A 17,532-nucleotide genomic window follows, 5' to 3' on the forward strand; every position below is an offset into this window, starting at 1 on the left:
ACATTGGTTGGCAGGACCTTTCTGAGAGGCCATCTGTTACACAGCAATAGAGATGACACTGCATTCTAGATATGATTTAGGAGGATTATATTGTAAAATGTTATATACATGATTTTTTAATTAATACATGTAGTATGCAAAATTATTATATGTTGTAAATCCTTGAATTTATTTCAGTTAACTCCTGTATAGTTTTAAAATAATTGGCTTACTGCTATGGGCTTGTTTTGTTACTGGCATAGAAATAATTAATATATTACAACCTTAAAAATGGGAGGTGTGCTTTTGAGCTGTTTCTTTGTGATGTTCGGTAGTGAGAACGTTTATTGAAAAAGGGATGGAAGCGTTTAAAGAATTGAACACAGTAACTGCAAACAAATATCAAAATCATCGTTGAAAAACATGTTTTATTTGTGCGTGATTGTAAAGTGTAAACTGATGAGAAACAAAAAAATGGTGAGGACATGACCTCGGTGTCCTCAATGAGTCTGAATTGAGTTCACAACAACTGACAATTCTCTGACAACTCGAGTGTCGTTAAAGCAGCACTACACAGAATAAATATAACACTTGAACCACCCTCCATGGCTTTGACACCTGTTTGAAATTCATCCTAGTATAGTAACACTTCCAAAGCATTGTTGGGGCGTTGTGCTGCTATTATGCAATGATCCCATTCTGCCAAGCTGCTTCGGCTAACAGGCACAACAGTTGCCTACTGCTGTCTCATGCATTCATGTAGTCCGGAGAGAGGACTCAGATCTGGAGACCTTCCACACACACACACACTTCTGGGGATCATCTGAATCTCAGGATCCAGCTGGAACAGGAGTGTATGAGCTGTTCATGACGGCAGCTGGCTTCCAGTCCGGCTGGTGAAAGTGGATGTTGAGGGTTCGAGCCCAGTTTGCAAACACAGCCTTCTCCGTGATGAAGCGATGGTGGCTTCCTCGTTGGCTCCTCTCGTGGGACAGGTACATGGAGCACTCGTCGGGTCCCGAGGGCTCGTAGTAATGATACGGCAAGGAGGGATGAGAGGAGGATCTGCAGGGAGAAGAGAGGAGACAAGAGAGAAAAGTAAAGGCACGAAAATCAAAGTGTGAGGGAAAATGTGGGAAACAGCATGGGGATAATTTTGAAATGAGGGTTGGGGAGTGGAAGCGAGTCACAGTAGGGGAGAAATGGGAAGAAGAACAAAGAAAACCAGGAAGATCAGAAGAATCTAAGCTAACAGATGTGATCATTATTCACCATCTTAGTCCTCTGATATTCACGCCAAGCTCAGAGGAAGACTCAGATAAGAGTCACTTCAATCCGGTCTGCATTTCTTCATGAATATTTAAACGTCAGGCATTCTTTAGTGCGTGAGAATATCCTTATCCAAATCATTTTTATATTTCCTGGGAACCTGGGCTTGTGGAGTATCATATTACATTACCAGTATACAACTCTTGAACATAGGTGTAGCTACAGAATAAAAAAAAAGAACAAATGAACCGGAGAAAGGGAAAATTATTAAGCAAATTCAGACTGTAAGCGTATAGATTCACACTTAAAGTATAAGCCTACGGAACAGTTCAGCTTACAAAGTAAGTCAAATCTAGCCCATTTAATATTAATGCACCAGCTCTTACAATGGTTTGGCTTATTTGGTGCAAATATGTCTGCGTTTCCTTTTTGTTCTGAGTTTGTATCTATAGCGGTTTATTTAACTTATTGTAAGTCGCTTTGGATAAGCTCAATGAAATGTAACGTCATCAAAGATGTATTACACAAGATTTTGGTTTTGGTTTGGAAGTAGAAATACACCCACGCTGTCAGCACACAGTGAATCACAGAGTCAATCTGCAACGGAAGAGTGTCCTGTCCATCTCATGCAATATTTGCCCCACTTTTTAAGACACGATGTGACAAAGTGAGTCCTGACGATAAGGAACTGTGATGGATGACTTGGGTGTAAAATGTAACTGATGAAACAGGTACTGGCATAGAGCAACTCTTAAAAAGGGTTTGTGGATAATGTGTATGTTATTCTTTTAGTAAAAACTCTGTTCTTTATTATTGTCATTTCTACTTGGTTGCTTGTTTGTTAGAGTTTCTGTTGCACCATAGTCTTTCCTCATATAATTAATGGTATATTAAATAGGCCGTTAGATATGTTATATCATGGCGCCTTTAATTGAAACCTGTGAGGTACCGTTTTTGATCCGAAAATCCAAGGACACAATTTTCTTGTTGTGTTCACACAGTTGCTAGGAAACTGACTAAAGAAGGGACTTTGCTTTGTTCCTTTGTCAAAGATAATTGAAGACGATATGTTTTCTGCATTTCAATGTCAAAAATAATTGATAAGAATAATATTTGGAAAGAGGCTTTCATAAGCTCCAACACATAATTACCATTGTGGAACATTGAAATGGATTTTCTTATCAGCTGATTCTCATTAGAAAAGTTAACTGTGTACACTACCTGCACACCACTAAACAGAACTAGACCACACCAGTTGGTAGAGACCAAAACAGAGATAAAAGAGAACATTATACTTATATTATACTTAGGCTGCCACATTTTCAAGGTGAGCAGACTCCCCAAAAGCATAACATTTGTTGCTGGTGTCAAAGTTAAAATATAAAGCTTTGTATATAAATAAATGAACAGAAATCTATCTCATCCTGTCCGGTTACTGCCTACCTAGCTGCAGTTTATCAAGGGTACATAGTATTTGAGTTGTGTTTTTCTGTAGCTTATTTATGGGCAAAGATTCTAAACTAAACATTTTTGATTAAAAGACACACCTGCAGAAATCAGGTGGCACCATGCCGTACACGTTGATCCGGTCACACAGCTCTACGGCTATCGCCATGGTGAACCAGCCGGTGCTAAGCCAGGAGTTGGAGCTCTTCCTGAAATACAAGAGAACATTAACATTTAAAGTTTAAACATATATTGGGAGTACCAACTCTTTAAAAAGAGTATCTGATCAAATACAAAGAAAGATATGAACCAATAATTATAGCTTTCATCTGATCAGTCATCTTTTCAGAGACAAAGCAAAAGACTAGCTGAAGAAAGACCTTCTTTGTTTATATGCCTTGTATACAAAACCCAACAAAAATATCAAAGTGCAAGATATTTATTCAGGCAGTGCTTGCATGACAGCCGAAGTGATTGAATTCCCCATTCATATTCAACGTCCTCTCATCTTCCCGCTGACTTACTGTTCAAATGCATATGAGTTTATAGATTGACGCTGACAAATGTCTTCTTCTGTTAAGCTCTTATTTTGTAAGAAAATTATTCAGACGTTTTTCTACAGTACAGACCAGCATCCAAAAAAGCCACATGTGACTGTCATGTGGTAAAAAGCAAGAAACTGTTTAATACTCAGTATAAACAAAGAAAGTTAGGATGGTCTCAGTAAATCAAAATCCTTTGCGGTATGGCCATTTTCTTTCATTTATGTTGATTAGCATTACACCTGCGTCTGAAAATGTGAATGGTAAATCCTCTCTCAGTTAAGGGGAACACTTTCTGTTGGGAATTACGTGCTAAATATCTTCAAACATGTGTTTACTTCTGCATCTACAACGCAATAACCTAAAACAATACTGTGATTTGGAGTTTCTTACTCACTCTGGTGAGAGGCTGTGTACCAGAGCTAAATTCCATCACAAAAAACAAGTTCTTATCCAAATGTTTTCGCTGATTCAAGAAGAATTAGGCAGCTGTGGCACTTCTTTGCATAAAAGATGCAGAATGAGCTACTACCCATTATCGAGTGTTATTATTCATCTGTTTTGTGTCTTTCCAGTATATTTCAATTTCTCACTCATTCAATCATTTGTCTGTTCTTACCCATTTCTCACATGAGATTGATGTATGTTTCTTCCTATGTTGAGAGATTTCTGCAAAGGTCTTACTTACTGGTGGCACTATATTGGAAATGCTTTGCAATATTCTCCCTCATCCAGGCAGTAGTGGGTCAACATTAAACTCTGCATGACTCAAATCCCTTAAAATCCTTTCAGTGATAACAGACACCTTTTAATCTAAATCCAATTGAATTATGCTGTGAGTGTTTAGGAGCTCTGACTTATTCTTTTTTAAGCAAGTGGGAATATGTGATGCTTTTGACTGGCTAAACTCTAACTAATTATTCCATATTGTATTTTATTATTTTCACACACACAAGTTCTCAAACCTCACAAAGACAGGTCTGATTCTTGGTGCATTTACCTGTCTATCCCTGTTTCCTTTTTAAACAGTTCATCAAACTTTAGCATTTTGGTCCGAGAAATGATGTAGACTTTAAGCCTTGGTAGGAGTTGGTTTAACAGCCGGAGGTTGTTGTAAACGTGGCCTTTTCCATCCCGCCTCATGCAGCTGCTGGGTCCCCAGAAGATGAAAACCGTGTCCTGGCTGGCGTTAAGCAGCTGCTGTCGGCTCCGCAGGACCCTCTGCAGGCTGGAGTGAGCCACGACACGCAGGTTTGTACGTCGGCCAACATCCCGCTGATAGTTTATGCTGGGGGCGTCATTCATACGGATTACGCACTCGTTGCTGTCTATTTCTTCGCCTCTCTTGCTCCCCGTTAGCTGGCCGGAGCTGGTCACCAGAGCACAGGTCCTGCAGTGCATCTTCAGAGGCTGTGAGGTAAAAGGTTAAAGGTCAGAAATAGTGTTAGTTTCATTCAGAACATATTAAAGACAGGCTGGCAAACCTGGTCTTATTAAGCCATCACATTTCTTACAGTTCTTTTTCTGCCTCTAAATCCATGTTTAAGTACAAAATTGTACATATCAGTTGAATAAATGTACTTAGTTACTTCCCACCTGTGCTCTTATATCAGATATCCTATTATTCAAATGAAATGCAGCTTGACAGCAGAGCAGAGGCTATTCAGTGCACTTCGTTAATAGGAAAACCATGAATACACTTTAGCCGGTATATTTATTCAGTCAAACACAATCTATGCAAACGAAACAAGCAATGCTTTCAGCAGTTTTCTAGCTTTGTTAAGGTGCAATGCAGGGCTGTTGTGTTGGTCCGGTATTGGTTTGGTTGTATTGACCAAGCTTTTTTTTCAAAGTTGGAAAAGGCGAGCTCAGATTGAGCGATCCGACCCAGAGTCTCCTCACATGAATTATTCTCAACCTTAAAAGAGAGACACATTGGCATTCTGAACTGTGCGCCAAGCTTCACAATCCATCAGGTTCTGGGGCGGGAAAGGTGTGTGTGTGTGTGTGTGTGTGTGTGTGTGTAGGCATTGCTGCTTCCACTGCTATAGTTATAATACTGAATGATAATCTAGTGTGTGTGTGTCCACTATGTGTGTGTGCATCTGTGTAGTTCTGTATCTTGTTGGGGAAATATTTTCAAAGACCCATAACTTTGCCCCAGTGTATCAGTTCATACTGACTGAGCACACGCACCTGTAACCGTGGCTGCTGTGCTCTCAGTGTTTTGTCTCCCTGTTCCTGCCTGTTGGCGTCAGCTGATAGAGGTGTTATGATTCTATCTTGTTGTGCACAATGTTGATTATTCTCTCTGAACTAGCTCAATACATGGGTCTGGGGTAGAGTTCTTCAGAATTGACGTGGCAACTCTACAATGAAGTCAGAACCTCTGACTCTTTGACATTCTCTCCTCCTCCTGCATTGCTACACAGAAGTTTCCCCCACATATCTGAGTTTGATGCCATGTAATACCGCCACGTTTCTCTTGCAAAAGTCTGCAACTGTCTAAAAAGTGTCAAGATACAAGTCCAGTTGTACTACTTTACATGTGCTACCACTCACACACTCCCAGTATTCACAGTATGTCTTTCTTTGAATGTGTTAGCCCTCAGTCTGCAGACCCCCCCCCCTCCAATAACAGGTTGGCTGGAGCAAATTACGCACTTCACTGCACAAACCCTGCAGTAGCTTGGAAAAAAATCATTGTCCTTTCAGCGGTTTTTCTTCTTTTGCATACAACAGATAGTCGTTTTGCCCTCGGCGTCATCCAAACAATTACTTCCGAGAAACTTTTGATTATTTTCAGGGAATGTGTCAAACTCCATCGAAGGTTACATGGACAGTGTTGTTTGAATTGCTGGTGAAATACTAAAAAGGGTCCTTGACAGTGATGCTGAAGCTCCAGTGCCACCTCCCTGAGCTTCTGACAGCTTGATGATTTGGGAAATAGCCACTTATATATCACATTGAGAAGGGCATCCGCAATCAGATGATGATATTTCAGACCGCAGGAAGCTGCAGTTTTGACCTACGGACTGCTGAATTAATGAATAAATGAAGAGTGGGGTTTTGCATATTTCAGCGGGTAGATTTGAACTTGTAATCAACCTTGAATTAACACAGCGGTGCTTTAATTTGTGAGCAAACTAGCACTTGAGCACACACTGACTCCCACACACACTCATTCTGCACTTTATCATGCAGACACAGGGTTGTCTACCTTCATTAATAATGCATGACCCCATAAGATAACACTTTCTTAGTTTTATCAACTTTATGAGACCATTCAGTGAACTCTGATGCCAAATGGACTAGAGAGAGACTGTCATGGCATTGTATAGACATCTCCAAATGTGTCATATATTCACCAACTTCGGAAGGCAGTTTATAAAAAATACATTAAAATAGTTTCTTAACATTTAGTGCCCTTGTACTAAAATGATCAAAGTGGCTGGCAAGTATTCTTGTAGAGCTAATATCAGGCTAACCAATGCCATGAAAGAATGATTAGGTGAACAGGTACGCCTGTAAAAACATCTGTATGACCTTTTGTTGAGAGAACACAGAGACGATCAAATTGTCTTAAAAACTGGTAAAAAATAGCTGCCGCACTGCAAGAGGTGGAGGCGTTTAGAGCAGAAGAAGAAGAAGAAGAAGAAGAAGACACAGGGGGTTGGCTCCAATTGCAGTCCCAGTCAATTACCGCCCACACAGTCATCAGTATGATCCTGTTTATACACTTCCCAGGGGAAACCAGGATCATAATTGCTTTCTGAGAAAACCCCATCAGTCAGCCTCTAATATCACTCCAGAGCCTCCAAACCACCAGCCTCCCCCCCCCCCCACACTTTTCAATTTAAGAAGGAAAGTGAAAACCTGCAGGAAACTTGGAAAAGCTATGGAGAGGTCAGAGAGGAGTCATTAGTAATGAGCAAAAATGATCCTCTGGTTTATTTTCCCCGGTGATAAGGCTGGTGTTATTCTGTATTCCTTATCGTCAATAAATCCCATGAAAAAATATGTCTTCGTCCCACATTTCCATAGGGTCCTGGTGATGATTCCTAAGTGTACATCTAAATGTATAGCTCACCATAGAATAGGCTGCCTGTTGTGTTAAATGGAATTGCATTTAAATAGTGCTTTTCTAGTCTTCTGACCCCTGAAACAAAAGTATTCTACTCTATAAATGACAATATGTTCCCTCACACACACGCGCACGCACGCACACACACACACACACACACACACACACACACAACACACACACACACACACAACACACAACACACACACACACATACACATACACATACACATACACACACACACACACACACACACACACACACACACACACACACACACACACATACCATGTATACATCACTTCAGGGGACATTACATTGACTTGCATGCATTTCCTGGAGACTTATCCTAACCTTAACCATAACCAACACATGCCTAACCCTAACCCTTACCCTAACCAAGTCTTCACCCTAAAATTAATGATTCCCCTCATGGGGACCTCCATTTTGTCCCCATAAGGGAGGCGAGTCCCCACACGTGACTGTGTAAACAGATTTAGGTCCCCACAAGTGCAGTAATGCTAGGCCACACACACACACACACACACACACACACACACACACACACACACACACACACACACACACACACACACACACACACACACACACACACACGTTACTCAACAATGTGTTACAGTCCATTTCTCAACATTTTCTGACTTGCACGCCTTGTCTGTGGCTCTTATCCATACATTCAGTTGTTCTATCAAATAACTTTAGAATAACTTCTTGTTTTTTAAAATGCTAAATCATTTTGTAGTATTCTGTCTCAAATGCTTTCAAACACGAGGTATTCATTCATTTGTTAGAGAGTGTTTCCAGCAGCAAATGTAGTGTGAAACTGCATATTTATCTGTGAAAGCTTGTGCGTGGGTTAGACGGCAAACATGCAACATCAAGATGAAGGTAAATGTCACCCTGCAACAATGCTTCGATAAAGGTCTCTGGCTCAGAGGAATAAGACACATTAAGCTTTGGCTACACAGACAATAAAAGGAATAGGAATATTATCCTTTGAAGTCCAATCCCTTTGATGTGAGCAGTGGCCAGCTGTATTTGATTACAGTGGCACAAATTATTTGGAATTTGATCATTATCATATCAGTAATTGTGCTCTTTCCGTAGCACACATAATTAGGCTAATGGCCCCAGTAGAGGTGGATTGAGTGACACCTGTAGCGTGGTGTGAAGGTTTAATGATCAGAGCTGCTTTCTTTTTCTCAGAAACCAATTAATTACACCCAAATCCTCCTGACAGTTGACATCTCATTAAGCTCCTCCTGGTAACAGACTTTAAAGCTTGCTCTATTCTCAATTTGAAGGAATAAAGGCGAGATAATCAAGGTGCCTGTCTTATTCTGCACGCAGTCAAACAGAGAGAAGGGGATGGCAGCATCTCAAAGTATACGTGGCCTCGTTAGGCGCACTTTGATGGAAAGATAGGAAACTATGTTTGGCTGGTTTTCAGAATATTCAAGACTTCCTGTCAGACAGCTCTTGCCCTTCACCTTGTCCATTTAGTAGTAGTACAGGTATTCAAAATAAAAGGTAGTTAGAGTGCTTTGATGACAACAAAAAAGGGTGGAAAAACTAATTTGCATAATTAAATCTCGTCAGATTGCAGACATGGTCCTGAAGACAAGAAGACATTTCATAACTAGGTGTAAATGCAAAGATCTAGATCAGGTGTAATGATCAGTCAAATGTATCCAGATACAAATCACATGTTAATGTAAATGGGACTTTCAGGTATATAGGCACATATAGGGGCAGTAAAATCAATCTTAGGATGACGCCTTATCTGTTTTCCAGGACCTCACTGTGCACGTGCTGAAGCCTCATCCATTAAGTATAATATGTAATATCTATTGTATAATACATCTTACATTGAAAGGGGTCAGCGTAGATGGGAGACTTTCTTGTATAATTGACACATTTCTAATGACACCAATTTCTCAGAGGTTGACTGCATTACTGTAAAGCAGTGGTTCTCAAACTTTTTCTGTCAGGCCCCCCCTTTGGAGAAAAAAAAAAGTCGGGCCCCCCCCAACACAAATAGTCAGGCTCAGTGGCGGCGCCAGAGATTTATTTTGGGGGTGCTGTGGGGTAGCTTGACGTTTCATGGAGGGCGCTCAAACATTTAGGGTTTCCCATTAATGTACCGGGCGCTACAGTGGAACTTTCTACTGCAACATTCCCCACGCATATACACTGTTACAATGAAGGCTCGATAATCAGCTCACGGCATATAGGTGTAAGCAGGGGTCAAGTGCTATTTTTATAGGTGGTGTGTGGACCTCACATAGGGGGGTCCGGGGGCAAGCTCCCCCGGGAAGATTTTTAAATATTGAAGTTAAATGCATCAATCTGGTGCACTTTGAGAGCAAAATGAAGAGATCTATGGATACATCTCTCAACACCCATTTGAAACAGAACTGTTAACAGATTTACTTTTTCTTTATGGATATTTTACAAATCACTCCCCTTTTAAACTTTATTCTTTTTTTTAATGTCATATAGTATTTCATACCTGTTTTGAATTTATTCGATTATTTTTTTATAACTATAATGATCATATAAATGTGTGCCTCGGAAATAATTGTTTACATTAATGGTGACTAAAACGTTTGAGACCCACTGAGATAACACTGAGAGAGTCCTTTAGTTCACTGAGTCTCTCAGTCTGACAGGAGAGGACTCTCCTCCACTTTGTTGTTGAAAAAACTCCTTATATCCGTTAGCGTAGCTCGCTAGCACCAGAAGCTAACAACAACGATCTCCGGCACCGGTGCGCTCTCTCTCTCTCTCTCTCCTGCTCGCGCACGCACACAAAATGGCTCGTTCCACACGCACACAGAGCCAAGCTTTAATGAAACACAGAGACCCAGACGTAATAGTACTGTATCATATTATTTTCGAATCAATAATTTTTCTAAATATGATTTTTTTCTTTTTAATAATAATAATTTTTAAAAAAAATCCTCCTGGTCTCTCGTGCCCCCCCTGTCATGCCTCTGCACCCCCCTGGGGGGGGGGGGGCGCGCCCCCCACTTTGAGAACCACTGCTGTAAAGGCTGTGGGAGCAGAGAGAGGTATTGCCAATAATAAGCGCAGGTATAGACAAAATCATGAACTGGCACAGGCACACAATCCACATTCATGCTCTCACACTGGCTCTGATTGGAGCAAATTGATTCTGCGGACAGCTCGTCAAAGGTCAACATCTCTTTAACTCGATACGGAGAAAAAAATCTGATAAATAGAGAAAATTGAAGCGGCTGTCTCGCTCAAGATGTGTGTGTGTGTGTGTGTGTGTGTGTGTGTGTGTGTGTGTGTGTGTGTGTGTGTGTGTGTGTGTGTGTGTGTGTGTGTGTGTGTGTGTGTGTGTGTGTGTGTGTGTGTGTGTGTGTGTGTGTTTGAAAGAGTCTATTCAGCATTGCAGCTCCAATTACTGTAGCTTGTCAAAGAAAATAAATACATCCAATAGGAAAACATCTCACAAAAACCTGCAGACATTGCAGAAGGCAGACAAAGAGGAACATCATTAACACAGACTCAGTTTCTCAAAATATCCCACATACAGTAAATGTGCACTATTATTTAAAGCCTGATCTCACAGCATGCGGATTGTCAGTACTGCTGTTTTGCTTTTTTCTCATTAAGAACTGAAAGGGCTCAAGGAGAGGCCAAATGTTTACTCCTTTGAGCCACATAAAGCAGCATGTTCTTGGTGATTAATGGATGTTTTGCAAAGTTTTGGGTGCGACATAAATGAGGAAAGCTGCCACAGACCATCACCCACATTGGTGAAATCACAGCCTATGAAAAGAAGATATGCATATAAGTTAATACGGGTCATAAACACTGTCCAGCAGGCACATTAGATAGAGCTATCGTCACATTTTGAAGCATCCCTAGCTCTGATGAGGGCATAACAAAATGTGTGGGCATTTGCATGGAGTGTAAGATGTCTAAATGCATGCACTGTTGCTGTGCTAATGTGGATGTGTCACCCTGTGTGTGTGAGCCAATCATTTTACATAATCAGCAACACCTCAGATGACCCTGTAGGGAACATTCTGGAGCGATGCACCCACCCACACCCGCTCTGTCAGAGGGTGCATCAGCAGCCAGAGAGCAGCAGAAAGAGCCCCCATGGGTGGAGGTGGGAGAGGGACACTAAGCATATGAAAATATTGCAGTGATATTGGGCTATATAAATAAACATTGATTGATTGATTGATTGATTGATTGATTGATTGATTGATTGATTGACAGACAGTGTGTCAGCTGTCAGGAGGAGGTTGAAGGTCAGGAGAGATTGTGAATAATGAAGTTCCCGCACTGCAAAAAACTCTAATTTATCTTTAGAGCTGCTGTAAAACTAGTGGATGAATGTTGCTTTTTCATTTACTTTAAAGGGATCTGATGAGCACTACAACATTGAAAAGGAAATTCAAATCTAGAATTCAAAAATTCAAGCCTGATCCAGATCAAATATCACTACAAATGAACACATATCTCTCATCATTTATCCCCGAAGGGTAAACTCCTTTAAAAAAACGTTTCCTCCAAATCCTTTCCTCTCTGAGGCGAACGCTACTTTCCACTCTGCTGTGCCTTACTGCTTATCTTTCTCACTGAATGATATGTCTACCTGAATGAACTGTAACACTGTGCTGCATGGGTCTGAATTATAGGCCTCTGAATTACTGACTGAGGAGCTCAGAAGACTAAAAGATTACAGCAGCGGTGTCCTGAGTAGCAGTGCTAGTCGAAATCCATCCTGTTTTAAGTGCTTTTATCAATAAATATTTCATGTTGGGAACATAAATTATGAATCAAGAAACTGAATAAAGAACTGAGAGAATTTAGGGATGGTATGGCCACTGCAAATTTGACTTCTGACTTTAATGTTTTGAGAGATTAATTGATATTATTACAGCCTCACACGACACGATTAAACTGTAATAATATCAATTAATCTCTCAAAACATTAAAGTCAGAAGGCAAATTTGCAGTGGCCATACCATCCCTAAATTCTCTCAGTTCTTTATTCAGTTTCTCAACCATGTTTTCCATTAACAGAAATAACACAATTTCAATTATCACATTTATAGAACTGTGTCAATTTGCACCCGGGTGTAACTAGCTTCACCACAGTTATTCAGCTTTTTTTTCCCTTTGTCACACAATGCCGAAAAGTGTGGAATTAGGATACTAAGTGACAAAGCAAGACCAGGGTGTAAATAGCATTGTTCACTATAATCACCCTGGTGCAAATACGACTGCCTTATAGTTATTGCTAAAAATCGAAATATGACAAATAGAATAATTGTTTCGTCCAAACATAATATCTTGATATCACATTTAACTGGGAGGTTGTTAAGGACATGTACACAATTCAAACGGGAAGAAGAACATTTTTCAGTTCTCCCTGAAACCAGGGAAGCACATGAAGCTTCAAACAGCTTTTTCAGTGAATACCTGAACCCTACATTTACATACTCATCTCTCTGCCCACCTGCATGCCAGCAGAATACAGATTAGGCGCGTTTATACTATGCATTTGCAAAAAAGCCACAGCAATGGAAAAGCTCTGTAATTATTCGTTTCCCTTTGAGAGCCACTCTGACGGAAAACAATAATTTTAGACCAGCTGCTCTTACATCAGTTGTGATGAAAGCTTTTAGAATGGTGCAGTGTTGAAAGTGGACAGATGATGTGACCGCCGTTATGCATTTGGTTTTTAAACAACATGAGGACAGTGGAGCTTCTGTGGCATTATATCGTTTTTTCAGAGGCTGTCATAAATGGACTTTTAATCCAGTTTTAAGCCCCATTTTTTAGACACACTATGACTACAACATCCATCATTGAGAAGTAAGGGAGTTTGTAGTAGGTCCGACACACTCATGGTGTGTGTTTGGTATAAGCTGCTGTGTATTTTTGTGTACTCTTAATGTTTTCTGTTTGCAGGTGGTGTGAGGCCATATATGTGAAGGATGTAGCTTCGTAGAGTCCAAGTCATATTTCCCAATGCAGACCATAATGTCTCTATTAAGGGTATTTTCAAGGACCATGTGCATGATACAAGTATGTCCAAATGCACTGTCCAGTTAAAGGATAGCCACTGTGGTTATTACTGACTGAATCACTGCAATGGGCAAAATCTGTCTGACACACATATCAGTCAATAGAGTTATATAAGTGACTTAACTGCGCTCTTTTTTGTATTTTTTCACCTCATTGTGTGCAACCAAAAGCACTTTGTTCAGCTACCCATCTCCATTGTACCTCTGCCAGCCTTTTATGTGCTCACTTCAAAACATTTAAAAGCCACTTCTCACCTTCCAGCACATTATCCCCCCAAATCCCACTTCCATCTCCATGCAGACACCAATGCAGTGACAGGAACCTGATTCCTCACCCCAAACACTGCCTCTGTTTTTGTTGTAACACACAACCAAGCTGAGGCTCAATACATCTGTAGCATCGGATGAATGTTTGCTACTTTGTGCCCGCCTACACAACTCCTGCATATTTTATTTCTTTGAAAGTAGGACATATTTGTTTGTCTTATTTTCAAAGAAGACAAATACAATACAATGGCATAAAGACCCTGATTAATACAATTAACTCTCATTTGTTTTTCTTCATACGCACTACCTAGCTTTAACATATTATTACAAACGTTTGGAGCTCAAATAACATAAATATTCTAACGTTTCAAAGGATGAATCAGAGGCAACAGGATCATGTGCATCATTAAATTGCATGAGGACACAGATCAGTGCACATTCACAGATGGTGCATATTTACCTTTCGATCCATGACACCTGTGTACCCCTGAAGTGCTGCTGTCTGGAGTCTCTTAGGTATCTCTGGCTTTTTCGTGGATGTAACCGCACCATCTGAACGGTTGGACGGTGCTGATGATGCCGATGAGGAAGACGATCTTTCGCCAGTGCTGCTGTTGTACATCAACATCAAACTGGTAACCATGGCGACGATGATGATGCCACTAACCCCTTGGCACTGGAGAGGCACATGAGAGATGTTTAGTTTGATTGAATTAATTCAGCTTCAGAGCTCCTTTTTTGAATGAAAAGCTACTAATTAGATGTCAAATGTTCAAAGTAGAGGCGCCATAACATTTGCAGCAGATCTTTTCCTCATGCATGATGCAAATGAAACGTCAGCTGTGCCACTCAGATGCGCTCAACATGCTCATGTCAACAGAGAGCGGGGCAAAAATAGCTGCTGAATTCAAACATGTTGAATGATGTGCGTGATCCATTTGGATTATGTCACGGGAATAAGATACATTTAAGCGACTGTAAAAAACAAAAATATAACAAAGTGCAATTAGGTCACTGTGGATTCTATAATGAGAGCTCAGCCTGCAGTTCACTTTAAGAAAACAGTAAACCTGCCCACAAAATGAATGTTTCACTGATGTCTCATTCATAATTACCACTCTTATCTTCATCTTCATTTCCCCTCGTTTCCAGCCTTCATCCTATCATCCTTTAAAGCTCACTCACAGAGCGTCGGGATTCTTCAGCATGCAACACTTGAGCGGTCAGCATCACTGGGATCAGCAGCTCCAGAAAACGACGCTCCACTACTCTTCACCCATGCTCTCCTCTACAGGGACGCCCTCGCTCCACACTGCGCTCCTCATGGTCCTAAACAACTCCGCTTCCCTGCTTGCCTCCTTTCAGGGTTCACTGGGGGTTCATGAGGCTGTAATAATAATTACACACTTAACATCATGATAATAGTTTTCATTTCAAGGGAGCTCTGTGGTTCTCAAATGTGTGTTTATAATGACATGTTTACACATTTCTGTTTCCATTTCTAACCATATCAATTTACAAAATCATTCCTTTACAGTTGTCTCCGGGCACAATTATCAAAATGATAGTCATTATTCTAAAACACAATAGCTCATTTTCCCACAACAGTAGATGTATTTTGTATTGCTTTCATACAGGATCACATTTATTTTCAAATTGCCTTCAGTGAATGGCAGTGATGCATTCAGTCTGGATGATCACATTTTTGTTAATCAATTTCCTAATTGTGTAAGTTCTCACATCCTAAACTGTAGTCATCCTCGTCATACCACATGTTGTTATATGGAGGTTTTTTAAATGGAGTTTCTACTTCTGTACGTTACCATTTTTCAATTGAAATGAAGATTTATTTTCTTTACAGAGGTGTCACGTTTATAATCATTCTCATCGGTCATGACCATACAGTATACGTTGGTTTGCTGAGAAAAAAGCATGCTACCTTTATCACAGCTATCAGACAAAGGCTACATGAAATGGTAAAGATGAAGACATTTTAGATATTGGTTTTTCACTTTATAGTTCCTGAAAACTATTTCTGTTCTATAAAACGCAATCACGGATTTCAATGCATATCGTTTTATTTCAATAGATATTCAGTGGAGATGTGTTTCTGTAATGAGCTGACTGTATTGAGACTACGAAGGTGCTAAGTGACTGAGAGAAAGTGTTCTGAAGAAGGAAATCTGATGATAATTGTAATACCTAGTTAAACACAACTTCAGTGGCCTTTTGTAGTTTGGCACAAGATCTTGGGTTACTCAATAAAACTCGGACATTTCACTTTGGTAGCAGTGATTCACTGACTGACATTTTTTTAAATGCCAACATGATGAGTTAGGTGTTTTGAGTGAGCCTTTTGTAGGTCAGATTTAGTGTTACACTGCTCAGTATAAACTAATATTGTTCTGAATTATAGCACTGTTATATGTCTGTATTGCATCCTGCTAGCAATTATGATTACATTACTATACAGGAGTAAGTGATACATTGTCATATTTGTGACACTAGCAGATTTCGAGACATCCGATTTAAGGACAGGATACTATTTTACGCATTTGTCATGGAAATCTGAGCAGCTAAGCTCCTCATGGGACTCAGATTTTGCTGGTGGCTGTAATCTTGTTTGAGGAGCTTGGAAATGGGGAATTAGTCTTTTTATAGTCATCCTCTGAGCCTGTATCATTGTGTTCATGTTCTAATGTGTTTTCCATGTTCTTGTCATTCCTTTACAGGTCTCACTATACAAACTGAAACATATCTCTTGGCTTTGTGGGAAATAGTAAGTAATTTCTCCAAAAAAAAACACAGCCAGACCAAATGCTGTGAGAAAAATCAGTGTGTTCTACTTAAAAGTTACATGTGGGAACAGCACGTCATCCCTTTTATGTTTTTGGCCTAGATTTACAGACGTTTTTAACAATTGTTTCACTTGGTTAATTAGCTTTGTATCTGATACAGGGAACTCATAGAATATGGGAGAAGCTGCACAATTAGGCAAACAAAAATGTAAGTAGTTGCCTTGGAATGGACAAGGAACTAACTCATTGTGAACCATTATTTTACTAGTAACTGCTTATGTAATCTAGTATATTATTTATAAGAGTCTTAGTCTTCAGTATTTTAAAATGAGTAGCTCCAATAGGAGTGGTGTTGGGTACATCTTGAAATCACATGAAATTATGATGTATTTCCAGAAAATGCAGTGTATTTGACTGTTCTTTTTAATGACTTTTACATTTTCTCTCTCGTAATGTAGCCAAATCATTGTTAGAATAATTGTCTTGACAAAATGATCTGTATCACTGAGGATCAGTTCATCACAATGCAGAACATCATTGTGAATCAAGAGGATTACTGTAGGTTGTTTGCAGTCTTGGTGTTTTGATTGGAGTTGTCCCTGAGGTCTGGAAAGCATCTCAAAACACAACTCTGGGGAGCGCACACAACATACACACACATGAGCCAGACAAATGACTGGGTAACGGAAAAAAACTTTTTTAATTAACTCCAACCTTGTATCCAGATGGCTGTCTGCCTTCGCCGGGCCAAATACAATACAAGTGTGAAGTAATCTGCACCTGTTTGTTGTGCCTAAAGCTGTTTATCTTTTGACTCATTATTAGGTCTCCAGCTTGAACAGGAAATGCCTCTGGGTGTCAGTAAAGAAACAAAGCAAAGACTAAAAGTCAAGGGAAAGTGAGTGCATCTTAAAGTATTGTCACAGTGGGCACAATACACAGGATCATGTCATATGCAAGATGTCAATGGTAGTTGGGTCCAGTTCTTCTTGGGGACACAATATATATCCTAACAATAGAAATATGTGACATCCATCTCATAACGGTA

The 17,532-nt window shown here is 40.0% G+C and overlaps 1 protein-coding gene across 1 annotated transcript; it reads right to left on the minus strand.

Annotated features, from left to right (window-relative positions):
- Positions 1 to 387: 387 nt before the first annotated feature.
- Positions 388 to 14,961, minus strand: st6galnac5b (ST6 (alpha-N-acetyl-neuraminyl-2,3-beta-galactosyl-1,3)-N-acetylgalactosaminide alpha-2,6-sialyltransferase 5b). Its single transcript, XM_034223460.1, has 5 exons — positions 14,802 to 14,961; positions 14,147 to 14,362; positions 4,237 to 4,646; positions 2,796 to 2,903; positions 388 to 1,044 (listed from the first exon to the last, which is right to left on the minus strand). The coding sequence occupies exons 1-5, from the start codon at positions 14,820 to 14,822 to the stop codon at positions 810 to 812; spliced, it is 990 nt and encodes a 329-aa protein (XP_034079351.1). The 5' UTR covers positions 14,823 to 14,961; the 3' UTR covers positions 388 to 809.
- Positions 14,962 to 17,532: the final 2,571 nt, after the last annotated feature.

The sequence above is a fragment of the Gymnodraco acuticeps genome, unplaced genomic scaffold, assembly GCF_902827175.1.
Source record: "Gymnodraco acuticeps unplaced genomic scaffold, fGymAcu1.1, whole genome shotgun sequence".
In the NCBI taxonomy this organism is placed as follows: domain Eukaryota; kingdom Metazoa; phylum Chordata; class Actinopteri; order Perciformes; family Bathydraconidae; genus Gymnodraco; species Gymnodraco acuticeps.